At 37.9% G+C, this 14,342-nt stretch overlaps 1 protein-coding gene across 9 annotated transcripts in view; it reads left to right on the top strand.

The window, feature by feature from the left end:
- TXNDC16 (thioredoxin domain containing 16) overlaps positions 1-14,342 on the top strand; it is a 99,798-nt gene that overhangs the window by 3,537 nt on the left and 81,919 nt on the right. For 6 of the 9 annotated variants that reach the window (XM_084981228.1, XM_084981217.1, XM_021102004.2 and 3 more), the window contains exons 2-5: positions 4,354-4,464; positions 5,047-5,350; positions 7,513-7,595; positions 13,133-13,206. Coding sequence is in view for 6 of the 9 variants with exons in the window: in XM_084981217.1 (XP_084837343.1) it covers positions 5,173-5,350; positions 7,513-7,595; positions 13,133-13,206 (335 nt within the window). In the remaining 3 variants the exon portion in view is untranslated. The remainder of the gene's footprint in view (positions 1-4,353; positions 4,465-5,046; positions 5,351-7,512; positions 7,596-13,132; positions 13,207-14,342) is intronic. The other 3 variants (XM_084981231.1, XM_084981225.1, XM_021102006.2) reach the window with 1 other exon arrangement.

Genomic DNA, 14,342 nt, shown 5'->3' with positions numbered 1-14,342 from the left:
CATTTGGACCATTTATCCTTTTTGTCAACGGATATTCTCCTTCCTACATGTACTTCATCCTTGGCCCTTCCCAGTGGAGATAACCCCCAAATCCCATCCAGTCACCGTGTCAAGCTCCAAGTCTCAGATCTCTGAGTAATGCCCAGCAGCCATAATCTCTGGTAATCTGTATCAGTCTGGACATTATAAATTATCTGTCTCCACACCTTGTCGAATGCATAGAGTAGTGTAGGGAAAGATAACTATAATAAGTGTTCCCGTTTGGAGAGGAGAAGCATGGGAGACATATATGAGACTGTGGACTTTCACAGCTTTGTTGTGCTAAGGCTCTGATTCTCTTCCTTGGGTCTCTAGACCAGTGCTTTTCAAACTATCTGTTATGAATGAGCAGTGTTTGTTTTTTTTAAATTTTAATTCTAATCTGCTTTGAATTTTTGTTAAACACAAAATGAATTATAAGGCAAATGAAAAAAAAGAAACCTGTCAAATGACTAGACCAATTTAAAAATAATTAGATTCAACAGACAAAACTACTGTGTGAAATTACTATAAAAGCTTTTAAACATTTGTACTCAATTTCTGTGCATATCTCGTTATTGTAGACCAGTGACAAAGAGTTCATATTCTAGCACATGCCCTAGAGCATAGTTCTGTATGGTCCTTGGCTTTGCCTTGCAGGAAGTCCCTACTTTTTTATTATCCTTGGCCATACCTGAAGTTGGCTTTGGAGAAGATGGCCTCTTTCCACGGCTGAGCAGTTTTGTCAGCTTCCTTTCAGACCATACAAGTGTGGGAACTTAAACACTGTTGTAAGTTTTAAACAGCTAGTCTTTTGGATGGCGGTTCTTTAAGTACCTTTCATTTAATGCCTCATTAAACTCAGTGAACAGCAACTATCACACAGTACTCTTCTTGTTTTCTAGCCTGTTCTAGGGCCATAAATAAGTTCTTTAGCCATGTGAACCTAGGTACATGTTCATAAACCCATTAGGTCCTTGTTACCCGGATATTATGGTAGTGATGGTTGCATCAAATGTTTTGTTACTCCTTAATATGGATCATTTGTTGAGCTCCTGCGTCTATACAGTTCCCTGAAGAAAGAGTTTCCTTGTGTAGTCCCAGAACAGTTTCTGTGTTGCTTGGCCCCTGAGCCAATATGTGGGGTTCTTGTTAAGGTAGCATTTCACTTCTAGTTTGTATACCAGCAAAGATAAACTAGATTATGCTGCAATAAAAGGCTCTCAATCTTAGAGGCTTAAGACAAAAGGTTTATTTCTTCCTATGACCCATGCTCGTTGCATTTCAGCCAGAGGTTCTCTGTGCTCATTCTGGGATCTGTGTTGACAAACAACTGCCCCCTTGAATGTCTTCACCAGGTGACAGAAGAAAAGAAAGCCAGGCATATGGCACAGGATCTGTTCAGGATCTGTTCAAGTGTTGGCTGAGACAGACCACTTTTTTTGGCCATAGTAAGGCACATGGTAGCCTCAAACTTCACTAGCCTGTGAAGTGCAGGAAACTAAGTGTGATCCTAGTTACACCTGACAGGAGAACTGAAACTGTTTATCCTATACTGATGAATGACCACACCAAGGCAACAAGGCCATGTTTCTCCCAAGGAGCTCATCACGTTGTTCTGATATTTCAAATTTTGAAGCATTATTTTCTCTTTTTTAAAAATGATTTTTATTTTTTCCATTATAGTTGGTTTACAGTGTTCTATCAATTTTCTACTGTACAGAAAAGTGACCCAGTCACACATACATGTATACTTTCTTTTTCTCACATTATCCTCCATCATGCTCCATCACAAGTGACTAGATGTAGTTCCCAGTGCTATACAGCAGGAGAAGCATTAAATATTTTCTATTCTGTTTCCTAATTACCAGAGAAGAAAGTCACTAAGTACTCCCCGTATCTTGGTTTTCACTGTCTTACTAGGCGTTCTTTTTCCCCTAGTATTTCCCATTCATACTTACCTTCTCTTTAAAGTCATTTTTATGAGGAGACCATATCTCTGATCAGAAGCATTTCATTTACCAGGCATGCAAAATGAACACTCTTTTGTGACCCCACAGGCATCGATTAGATTAGTATAAGTTGTAGTTATGGAAGGTTTGATCAAGTAATCATTTTCCTTTTTAAGTCAAAATGAAGAGGTATACTGTTTAAAAGAATCAGTTCTAGAAGGCTTCAAAAGTCATCTTTGTATCTAACCTCCTCCAATTTCTTACTCTTTTTTTTTGCCACACCTGTGGTATGTGGAAGTTCTCAGATCAGGGATCGAACCCACGCCACAGCAGTAACAGTGATGGATCCTTATACCCCTGCGCCACACGTAGGTTCCCTAATTTGTTATTCCTTACAGGCAATTACTTTCAATGGCTCACAGCTTCTTTTTGCATTGATCTTCCCATTTCCAATAAACTGAGCTTTTGGTTTTGTGAAAAATGAAGATTTAGCTCTCTTTTATTTTATCCCCTTCCCACCCTGACTATATCTATCTCTTACTTTCTATCTCCCCATCCACTCAGCTCTGGTTTTTATGGATCTGGTTAAATCGTTATTCAATGTATATCTTATGATCATGTTAGCTGTATTTCCAGCCAATCTGTGCAGTATTCTCTTCAAGTAATTTTTTTTTTTTTTTTTTTGGTCTTTTTAGGGCCACACCCGGTAGCATATGGAGGTTCCCAGGCTAAGGGTGGAATCAGAGCTGTAGCCACCGGACTGCGCCACAGCCACAGCAACGCCAGATCTGAGTCGAGTCTGCAACCTATACCACAGCTCCCGGCAATGCTGGATCCTTAACCCACTGAACAAGGCCAGGGATCGAACCTGCGTTCTTACGGATGCTAGTCAGATTCATTTCTGCTGAGCCACGACAGGAATTCCTCTTTAAATAATTTTTTAAAATAGTCAAACTTATCAAAAAGATGGAGCAAACTGCAAAGGTTACTATTGAGTACCTATCTCTGAATAATCACCAGCATCTCTAACTGACAATGTATAGTACTTTCATATGTATAATCTGATCCCCCCAGTGAGATTGATGCAGGAAAGTATTCAGGCATTTAATGTGTGGTTAAATATTTGGTGCTACCAGATACATTTTAGGGGGAAAGATATGTTAACTTTAATATCCAATTTAGTGTTTAAATGATTGAATTGTAATTGCAAGGCCAGGAAGAATATTTTATACTTGAATTTCTCATTTGCGCTTTTACTTATGTTTACCCTTTTAAGTAGGTTGAAGTTATTTCATAGAGTAACAAATGTTATATAGTTATTCTTTCGGCCTCAGGATGCATGCATTCCCCCCTCAGAATATAAAGAAAATATCAAATGACCCATTTTATACTATTTTCATAAAGTGGCTTTAAAATATGCTGATAAAATGGCTTTAATGTGTAATATTTTAATGTCAAGGATCTCTTAGTTATATCATTAAAATTACTTTTTATGTACCTCTCACAGTACTCACTTCTCATTCTACTTGAATTTTTGAACTCTTGGCTCTATTAAAAATTGATGGCAAATTTGTTCACCGCTTGATAACTAGTTCTAGGGAAAAGAATTGTTGGGAAGTAATCAATGAGTAATCAGCTTCTTTTTACGAATGACTATTCCTTAGGGAGAGGTTTTATGTGTTTATTGATAATATTTAAAAGACCAGAGGGTATGGACTTTCAATTTACCAATTCTATTTTAAATTGAAGAGTAAATTATTTCTCATTACCACTGAAATGTTAAATTGAAAAGTGAATGGTCTTTCATTACCACTGAAATGGTAAATATCTAGTTTAGTATTATTTTTTCCCTATATTTTTCTTTCTTTAATCATTTCTTTACCAAAAAATTCTACTCCTATCTTTATGAAGAAATTCTTGCTACTTTTTCCTGTCTCCTTTTTTGACAAATCTTTTATATAAGAGATAAGTGTTCTTTTTGAAATTAAAACAAAATCTCACCTATATCTGTGGGTATGTCGTTACCTTCTAGAAGTACAATGTTTTTATATTAATTTTCTTTTTTTTTTGTCTTTTGTCTTTTTTGTTGTTGTTTTGTTGTTGTTGTTGTTGTTGTTGCTATTTCTTGGGCCGCTCCCGCGGCATATGGAGGTTCCCCGGCTAGGGGTTGAATCGGAGCTGTAGCCACCGGCCTACGCCAGAGCCACAGCAACGCGGGATCCGAGCCGTGTCTGCAACCTACACCACAGCTCAGTTAACCCACTGAGCAAGGGCAGGGACCGAACCCGCAACCTCATGGTTCCTAGTCAGATTCGTTAACCACTGCGCCACGACGGGAACTCCAATATATTAATTTTCTTAAACGATCTTCTTTTAAATGTAGATAATATGTATCATCAGTAGAAAAGCTTCTTGAAGAAATTGTTCAAAAGAAACTTGAAAGGAGCAAAAGTATAAGACAGAATTGACAGCAGATGCAGAGGACAGCATGGCAGTAAGTATAGCAATGAAAAAAGATGAGAGGAAGATTAACTAAAATCTGAGTTGAGAAAGTAGAATTGAATTAATATAGGAGTTGAAAAAGGTGGGTGAATTTCTAAACTTTAAATAAATCTAAGTCTTAAGAATTGCAAAGTGTATATTAAAATGTATATTTAGTTTTAATAGGTATCTTCTAGGGGATTTAAAGTAAAATGAAAGTAATCATGGTAGACATAAATTTTGGATCTCATTCCTATGTTAGTTGGTTTTAATTGCTATTTGAGTATTAATTGTAAATCTATTCTAAGTGGAAAAAAGATAAAATGCCCAATTAAAAAAATGGATTGATAATATTTAAGAATTAATTTTAGAATCCTTAAAAATGACTATTAGCTTAACATATACCCATAATTACCTGTTAATATATTTAGTATTGCATTTCCCAGGTATTTTTGATATCTTTGGCAAGTACCAAAGATATTATCAAAACAATGTCATTTTATATTATCACCTCTCCAATTTTTACTAGAAGGAAATAGTAAAGTACCAGCTAAAATCAAACATGTAAGTAATGCTTATATTATTCTTTTTGCAGATTTTACTTCATTCATTCATTTAATAAATTCATGCAGAAGAACTTTGTTTAACACCTATTCTTGCCGAGTATTGTCCTGAGCAACGGAACACAGCAGTGAACAAATAAACAAAATCTCCCGCTGATATGCAGCTACAGCTGATGATGTCTTCCAGTTTCAGTGTATTTAGAGTTGGCATCTCTTTTGTCATGATGTGCATTTTTTATATGTTAGCAGTAGACTCTCTACCAGAACTGAGTCCTCAGAAATTCTTTAGTACATTGCAACCAGGAAAAGCCACCTTAGCTTATTTCTGTCAAGCTGGTAAGCATTTTTTGTATTCTAATAAAATTTTTTGCAATGTTTCTATGCTGTTTAATCAAATTGCTTAGGGAGAACTTACTGTCAGGATTCATAATATGTGCTATAAAGTTGCTACTATAACATGCCTTTCTGGGTTTGAATCTCGTCTGCCACTTGACCTGTTGTGTGATCTTGGTCAAGTCACGCAGCTTCTCCATGTGTCTTGTCATTAATAATGAAGAAATAGTGCTTGTTTTATATGTTTGTGGTGAAGATTCAATGACTTGACTCATGTGCCTAGTCCATAGTAAATACTAGATAAGAATTTGCTATTAATATCTGAATTTCATCGTGATTTCTAAAAGTCAACTTTTTGATATTTTTAGCATGTATATATTTTAAGTGTTTTAAAGCTTTATTTATGTATTTAGTCTTTTTAAGGCCACACCTTTGGCATATGGACGTTCCCAGGCTGGGGGTCGAATTGGAGTTGTAGCTGCTGGCCTATGCCACAGCCACAACAACGCCAGATCTAAGTCACGTCTGTGACCTACACCACAGCTAACGGCAACACCAGATCCTTTACCCACTGATCGAAGCCAGGCGTTGAACCCACACCCTCATGGATGCAGGTTGGGTTTCCACTGAGCCATGACAGGAACTCCTAAAACTTTAAATATAGGAGTTGTTGCTGTGGTACATTGGGATTGGTGGCATCTCTGGAGTGCTGAGATGCAAATTTTATCACTGGCCTGGCACAGTGGGTTAGGGATCCAGCACTGCCAAGGCTGTGGCATGGGTCACAACTGTGGCTCAGATCTAATCCGTGGCCTGGGAACTCCATATGCCACAGGGTGGCCAAAATAGATAAAAACAAACAAACAAAAAAACCCTTTAAATATATTATTAGTAATGCTTTGGTTTAATGCTCTGCTTTAGTTGTACCATGATTTCACTGAATTAATATAGCTATTGAGGGAGTTCCCTTATGGAGCAGAGGGTTAAGGCTCTGGTGTTGCCACTGTTGTGGCTTGGGTCTGTGCTTTGGTGCAGATTCGATTCCTGGCCTGCCGCAGGTGCAGCCCCCAAAATATATTTTATATATATACAATATAAAACTATTGAACATAACCAATCATTGTAATGGTTTCATCTGTTTTTCACTCCTTAAAAAAATACTGTTCTTGGAATTAGTAAGTGAAGTGAATCCGTATTTTTGTTGGCTCCCTTGTTATAATTGTGATTTGAAATGGCATCTTAGAAGTTCCTGCAGTAAACTGTGGCACAGTGGGTTAAGAATCCGACTGTATGGCTAGGGTAGCTGTGGAGGTGAGGGTTTGATCCTTGGCCCAGTGCAGCGGGTTAAAGGGTCCAGTGTTGCCACAGCTGTGGTGTAGGTCACGCCTGTGGCTCAGATTCAGTCCCTGGGCTGGGAACTTTCTCATGCTGCAGGTGCAGCCAAAAAAAAAAAAAAAAAAAAAAAAAAAAAATAGAGAGAGAGAAAAGGGAGTTCCTGTCATGGCACAGAGGAAATGAATCCAACTTGGAACCATGAGGTTGCAGGTTCAATCCCTGACCTTGCTCAGTGGGTTAAGGATCCAGCATTGCCGTGAGCTCTGGTGTGGGTTGCAGATGTGGCTGTGGCTGGCAGCTGTAGCTCTGATTGGAACCCTCTCCTGGGAACCTCCATATGCTGCGGGTGCAGCCCTAAAAAGCAAAAAAAAAAAGTGTGTATACATACGTAAGACTGGGTCACTTTACAGCAGAAATTGACAGAACATTGTAAACCAACTATAATAAAAATTAAAAAGAAAAAGAAATAATACTTTAAAATGATTTTTGAAAGTTTTGTGTTATGTATAGAGTATTAAACTTGGAAAAATAATGTCGAATGTTCAGTTTAAATTTTATGCATCCAATTCATGTTTTAGAAAGCTTGTAGGGTCAGTAACAAAGTGAAAATATGTCAGGATAAAAATATTAGAAATAATAATGAGGCAGTAGGAAATAAGGGTACAAAAATATGTAACCAAGCTTGTTTAGGTATTTGATTTATTTGTTGTTGCATACTAGTTGGACAAACTAATATACTTTTTCAGTTTGCAGCTTTGGGCTTTAATTTTAAAAATTCATCTTTCCTAAAGGCAAGTCATAAAACATTCACAAAAAGTTTCTTATTTTAGATTCTCCAAGTACCTCTGTATTTCTTGAAGAACTGAATGAGGCTGTTAAACCTCTCCAGGACTATGGAATTTCAGTTGCAAAGGTATAAAGATATTTATGATAATACATTATTAGTGACAAATATTTTATAATTGTATGACTGAGTATCTAAAAATATTATGTTCCTTCACGTCTTTCTCCAAACTGGAAAACTATTTTTTCTACCTTTTTTTTTTTATAAGAATAAACAGAAGTGTAGATAGTTCCAGGTCATTACATAAATTAATACATATAGAGGAAAAAAAGATATTTAAAATTCTTTAGCTTAGAACTTTATGCTGCAAACCATTCTATTGGGTGTCATTTTACAATCTTATATTTAGGCTTTTTTTTTTTTTTTTTTTTTTTTTGCCTGACATGGCTATGCACAATTCAGCTATTTAAAAAATTTTCTATTAGCACAAACCAAGTTACCAAAATCGAGATAATTTAAGTATTTTTTCCCTTTTTTCCTAAGTCTTTATTATCACTTATGTTAATAAGTGGTTCTTCATATTTATTTTTTGGAAGAAGTTAAAACAAGCTCATTTGAAATTATGTTTTAATTTTTTTCTCAAAAAGTGTTCAAATTTGCCATGGAGTATTATGGCAAATTTCCACATGCATCATGGATTAGACAGTTGTATGAATCTTTCATTTAGTGTAAACCTAGGATTTGTACCTTAGAAAACTGAATGTGCTTATTAAGTTCTTATAGATCAGTGTCTACCTGACTTTTCATGTACATTTGTTCTTTCTTATTTCATTAGCCTTCCTCTGTTGAAAGATGGCTGCTGTTCCTCTTGGTCCCTGTAGCTAGAGTTCCCAGGGAAGGAAGCATAGAGAAGTTAACTAACTGCGACTTTTAAAAGGAAACCGTTCACTCTTGCCCCAGAACGCTTCTGACATGAAGTGTGTGCATTTTCCACACCAAACAGTTCTCACTCTAACAACCCAGACTTAACACTGACCCCACAGGTTAAGGGCTCAGGGCTGTGAGACTGCCCCTTACTTACAGTGCCAGCCACAAGGAGGGGGTCCCCAGGTTACCGACACCTGCTGGCTACAAATGGGGGTCCTTGTAGCTCCCTCCTCAGTGTCCATAATTTTCTGTAATGGCTCACATAACTCAGGGAAAGACTTTGCTTACTCTTACTAGCTTCTTCTGAAGGACATCTCAGAACAACCGAGTGGAAGACATGTACAGGGCAGTCTGGAAGAGTCTCAAGTGTAGGAGCTTCTGTCCTCATGTGGTTTGGAGTATGTCATCCTCCTGTACTTAGATGTGTTCACTGGAAGCTCTCCATGCCCTGGTGTTCAGTGTTTTTGTGGAGGGTCCATTATGTAAGCATGGTTGATCATGTCATTGGCCATTGGAGATTAACTCCATCTCCAGTCCTAAGGATGGGAGGTGGGACTGCAAATTCCAACCCTCTAATCTTGCCTTTGTCTTGCTGGCATCCAGCCCTCATTCTGAAGTTACAAGATAACTTGTAACTTGAAGTTAGAAGATAACTTGTAACTTGAAGTTACAAGATAAGTGGTTCCCAGCCACTAGTCATATTAGTTTACAGACACTCTTGTCACACCCAGAGATTCCAAGGATTTCAGAAACTCTTATATTTGAGGTTAAAGACTAAATATTAGAACAAATGATGTCCCTAGCTTTCCTTTCATTCAGGAAGTCAACAGGGTTTTAGGAGCATTATGTCAGGAACCAGACAGACCAAATATATGCATACATTTATGTATGTCTATGTGTGTATATGTATATTTAATATTATGTCACAGGTTATATACCTTAAACAAGTCTTTTTTTATGTCAGTTCTGCATAGAGGTTTCTGCTAACTGTGAGTAACTGCTTATACTCCAGAATCATCTCTGAGGAGCTTTGAATAAAATTTTAAACAAATTTAAAAACAAAATACTAGATTGGTATCATATGCAAAAGGAATAACTATGCTGTTTGTCTAGTAACTTAGTAAACTAGTCACTGTGTTATCTTGTAACTGGAGTAGAATATTAAGGTCACCTTTATGAACTAACAGTTAATAAAGCTTTTACTAAGCCATATGGAAAAGACAGTGTGGTGAATGAGACAGACCTGTAGTGCATGCCTAGCTCAGTCTCTGGCACATGGTAGATACTTAGTACTGTTTATGAGGTTAAAATGAGCTTACTTTATTTAGTCTTTTTTTTCGTAGAGAGATGCCCAGTTGACTTCTTTGAGAGTTTTATATCCAAAATAGGGGGGATAAAACACATTCACAAAGCATTTCAATAACTAGCAGAATGTGATCATTATAATAAGAGATACAAAGAAAATGCTGTAGTTTTTTTTTTTTTTTTTTTTTTTGGCCTTTTTAGGGCCACACCCATGGCATATGGAAGTTCCCAGGCTAGGGGTTGAATCGGAGCTGTAGCCACCAGCCTACACCACAGCCACAGCAGTGAGGGATTTGAGCTGCCTCTGTGACCTACACCACAGCTCATAGCAATGCTCAGTGGGATCCTTAACCCACTGAGTGAGGCCGGGAATTGAACCTGCGTCCTCATGGTTATTGGTCCCACCGAGCCACAATGGGAACTCCAAAATGCTGTAGAGATTTAAAAGAAAGAAATCTTGTATGATTGTCAGGGTGGAAGGTCATATATGGTATTGGGAAAGACTTTCCAAAAAGTAGCATTTTAAGATTGTCTTCAAAAGTTAAGATTTCAGGAGATGAAGAAAACACTAAAATATAAATGTACTAAATGTTCTCGTTAAGAAAAAGATTGTTAGGCTGGGAACAATAACCAAACCCAATTGTATGCTATTTAGAAATTCATCTTAAAATAAAGGTTTTAGAAATCTGCAGCGTAAAGGAAGGAAAAAGTTAGATTTTGCAAATAATAACTGAAAAAAGCTGGTATAGCTGTATTGCTCTATCAACGTAGATTTTAAAACGAAAACCTTTTTCATCCTTTCTATCGTAACCAGTCCATCAATAAGTTCTAGTTCTAACTTTCAAAACTTTGGAGATCTGACCACTTCCTGTACCTTCACTTTTACCCCAGTTTCCCCAATCTGTCATCACTTCTCTGGAAAACCACAATAGCCTCCTAACGTTTGGCCTTTCTCCTTTCACTTTTGTCTCACCAAACCCTTCTCCGCATGTTAAGTTCATTGTCAGATCACATTGCTATCCTCTCAGAAAGGCTTTCCTTTACAGTTAGAATAAAATCGAAACTCCTCTTGGGATACTGACTTCCTCTAATTTCATTTGCTGTTCCTCCTTGCTCAGTTTGTTCCTGACACATGCTGGTCATCTTATTGTTACTTGAACCCGCTAGATGTGTATTTCCTTAAGGCCTTTGCAAGTATTTTCCCCTCTGTTTGGAACTCATCTCTTCCACATATTTGTATATTTGTATGCATCACCCCATTACTTCAGTTCTTTATGCAAATGTCACCTCAGAGAAGCCTTCTTCGATTACTTATCTAAAATGTCCTATCACACATTATCCCCTTAATAGTTTTTTTTTTAAGAGCACTTAATGTTACATAGTAATTAGTTTTTAAATGGTCTATTTCTTCTTTTAGAATGTAAGTTCTAAAGATAAAGATTTTATTTTGGAACTTAATTTTACTCCCAGTGATAAGACTGAACAGTGACTAACATATGGTAGGTGTTCAAATGTGTCTTGAGTGGATGAATGGATAAATCTGATTTCATAATGCCAACTGTCCCCAGTGCTCTTTTTTTTTTTTTTTTAATATATACATTATTTTATACTGCTACAGCAGTGGCATGTAGAAGTTCCTGAGCCAGGGATTGAATCCAGGCTGCAGCTGTGACCTATGCCACAGCTGTAGCAATGCTGGATCCTTTAACTTACTGCATGGCCAGGGCTTGAACTTATGCCTCAGTGACCTGAGCTGCTGCAGTCAGATTCTTAACCTACTGTGTCACAGTGGGAACTCCCTGATGCTCTGACTTTAAAAAATCAAAATAAAATTGTATACACCAAAATTCAGTCTTTTTGGTTTTGACTGTATTCTGACTTTTAATTCTGATTCTCTATGTGGCTCATATCTTTCCTGAGTATCAGTTCTCCCTTTGTAGCTTTTAAAAAAACAAAGTAGCTTTCCTAGTTGTCCCTTTGCTTCCTCAAACTCTAATAGAATAACAAAAATTTGAACAACAAAACCTCCATCTGAAAAAACAAACAAACAAACAAAAAACCAAGGCTTAACAAAACACAAAATCAAATACTAGCTCTAATTTTTCCAGCCTTAGTTTTGGTAAGTTATGATGGTGGTTATCCACTTACCCATCTAAAAATCTCTTCATTGTCTTTATTTTTTTTCTTTCTCCCTTCTCCCTTATGCTGAGTATTACATGCCCAGTCTTCTTCCTAGTTTTACTTACTATGTTTGTGAAAAGTCTCTTGTGTCTTTTTCTGCTCTACTTCAGTTTCCAGTCATCCTTGATCTGTACTGATGTGATAGTCTGTTAACTGCCTCCTTGTCTTTGTGCTCCCATGCCTTCCATTTTATCTTCCTGTTGCTGCCAGGATTGGCCTTATGCTTTTTACATTGAGTCCTTGTCATAAGCTCTCAAAGGCTGTGGTGGCTGTTCTGATGTCAGCAGGGACTCAGGTTCATTCTTTCTGTTGCACCATCCTTAGCAAGGGTTTCTTCTTTAAAAATGCCTTATGGTCTCTGATGACTGCTGGTGCCGGCTTATCTTATCTGGTTCCTTGTTAGGAAGAAGTGGGAGGAGCAAGAATATCAGTCAGCCCCCTTTTTATGATCCATCTAGGAATCCCAACCCAGTGACTTCTCCTAATATAATTTAGCCATCCTTAGCAGTTGGGGGAGTCTTAAATGGGGTATTTGCTTTTAGTGAAGTTCTGTTAGTGAAGCAAAAAGGGGAAGATAGATTTTGGGTAAGAAACCAGTGTCTGTCATACCTGTGTTCCAGTTATTGAGATGTTTTCATGATCCCAACTTAGCACTCACTTCTGTGCCCCCTGGGTTTTGCTCATGAGTTTTTTTTTTTTTTTCTCCCATGGTCACACCTTCAGCCTATGGAAGTTCCCAGGCCAGGGATAAAATTGGAGCTGCAGGAGTGGCTTATGCCATAGCTGAGGCAACACCAGATCCAAGCTGCATCTGTGACCTACTCCAAAGCTTGTAGCAACGCTGGATCCTTAACCCACTGAGTGAGGCCAGGGATTGAACCTGCATCCTCATGGACACTATATAAGGTTCTTAACCTGCTGAGCCACATTGGGAACTCTTGCTCATGATTTCTTTTTATCTTGCCTGGATTGTTTCCTTCCTTTTCTACTTTGTTACCTCCTACTTGTATCGTAAAATTGAATTAAATCTTAGGTATAATTAAATATAATTCTTAGGTGTAGAAACAGTTCCTTTCTTTGGGTTACCTCAAGCACTTGAGTAGGCAAGCAATTATAGATACAGATGAGAAAGAAAAGTAAAATAAGAAATTTGATCTGAAGACAAACTATAATATTTAATTCTCCTTGTTTCCCTAACCAAGAAACTTGACCTTTTAATATGTACTCTAAACATTAAATATAATCTTTTAAAGGTTAATTGTGTCGCAGAAGAAACCTCAAGATACTGTGGAAGAGAAGAGGATTTGATGAAAGTGTATTTATTCAGGTAAACTATTTCTTTGAGTGGGATGGACATAAATAAAGGTATACCTCTAGACTATTCCAGTATACAAAATATCACTAAGCCAGAATAAAGCTGTATGCAGTGGCAGTGGGGGAGTGGTTGTCACATGAAGCTTAGCAAAAAGTGCAAGTAATAGATATCTTATCTCCACTTTGGCTTCCTTAGCTATAAAATGAAGAGGTTAATATTTACTTCACAGAATCGTTTTGGATATTATATGAGAATTTTAAGTAAGCTCTGACTTCAAGTGCCTGGGAAGTAAGCACTTAGCAGATTTAGTGTTCTAAGTAGATAGGTCAGGTCCATATTCAGGTGTGAAATAAATATGTTTATTTTAGAGGGACCTGCAGATGTCCAGGTTTTGGATTCCTCTGCACTTGGGTCTGCTAATCTAAGTTTTCTCAAAATCCTTTTTGCAGACTCTTGGGATCTGGTCTAATAAGTGGGGAGGAACCCTGACTCCTCTGGGACCTAGTGCTGAGGACACTTCTTTCTTGCTCCCACTGCCTTCTTCCCAGCCCATTTGGGGAATCTGCGTGCCATGAGATGGGGAGGCTGGGAGCAGGCCTTGTTGGGACTCTGGAAAAAAAACGTCTTTTTGCTAGTCCCAGGGCCTAAGCTTTCAAAGTCATTGTGTTTGTGAGTGTGTGTTCAGTAAGTGTTTATGTGTGAATTAATGGCCAGCACGCTGGTGGGTGCATTGGATAGTGGGTAAGACACAGGTTGTAACAGCAAAGGACTTCCAGGGATTTCCCTTGTGGCTCAGAGGGTTAAGGATCTGGTGTTGTCACTGCAATGGCTCAGGTTGCTGCTGTGGCTTGGGTTCGGTCTCTATCCCAGGAACTTCTATGTACCACGGATGAAGCCCTCTGAAAAAAAAGAACTTGCAGCCTAGTGTGCTAGAGAGACAAGTGAATTGAATGGGTGCAACCCTAAAAATCTTTTTAGGGTTGCACCCATGGCATATGGAAGTTCCCAAGTTGAGGGTCGAATTGGAGCTGCAGCTGCTGGCCTACACCACAGCTCATGGCAACACCAGATCCTTGATACACTGAGTGATGGCAGAGATCGAACCTGCATCCCTCATGGATACTGGTTGAGTTTGTTACCACTGAGCC

The sequence above is a fragment of the Sus scrofa genome, chromosome 1 (assembly GCF_054392235.1).
Source record: "Sus scrofa isolate SSC_HxYL_T2T_F1_AM1 chromosome 1, Sscrofa_HxYL_maternal_Yorkshire_Landrace_v2.0, whole genome shotgun sequence".
NCBI lineage: Eukaryota > Metazoa > Chordata > Mammalia > Artiodactyla > Suidae > Sus > Sus scrofa.
This window is presented reverse-complemented; position numbering and strand designations above follow the sequence as displayed.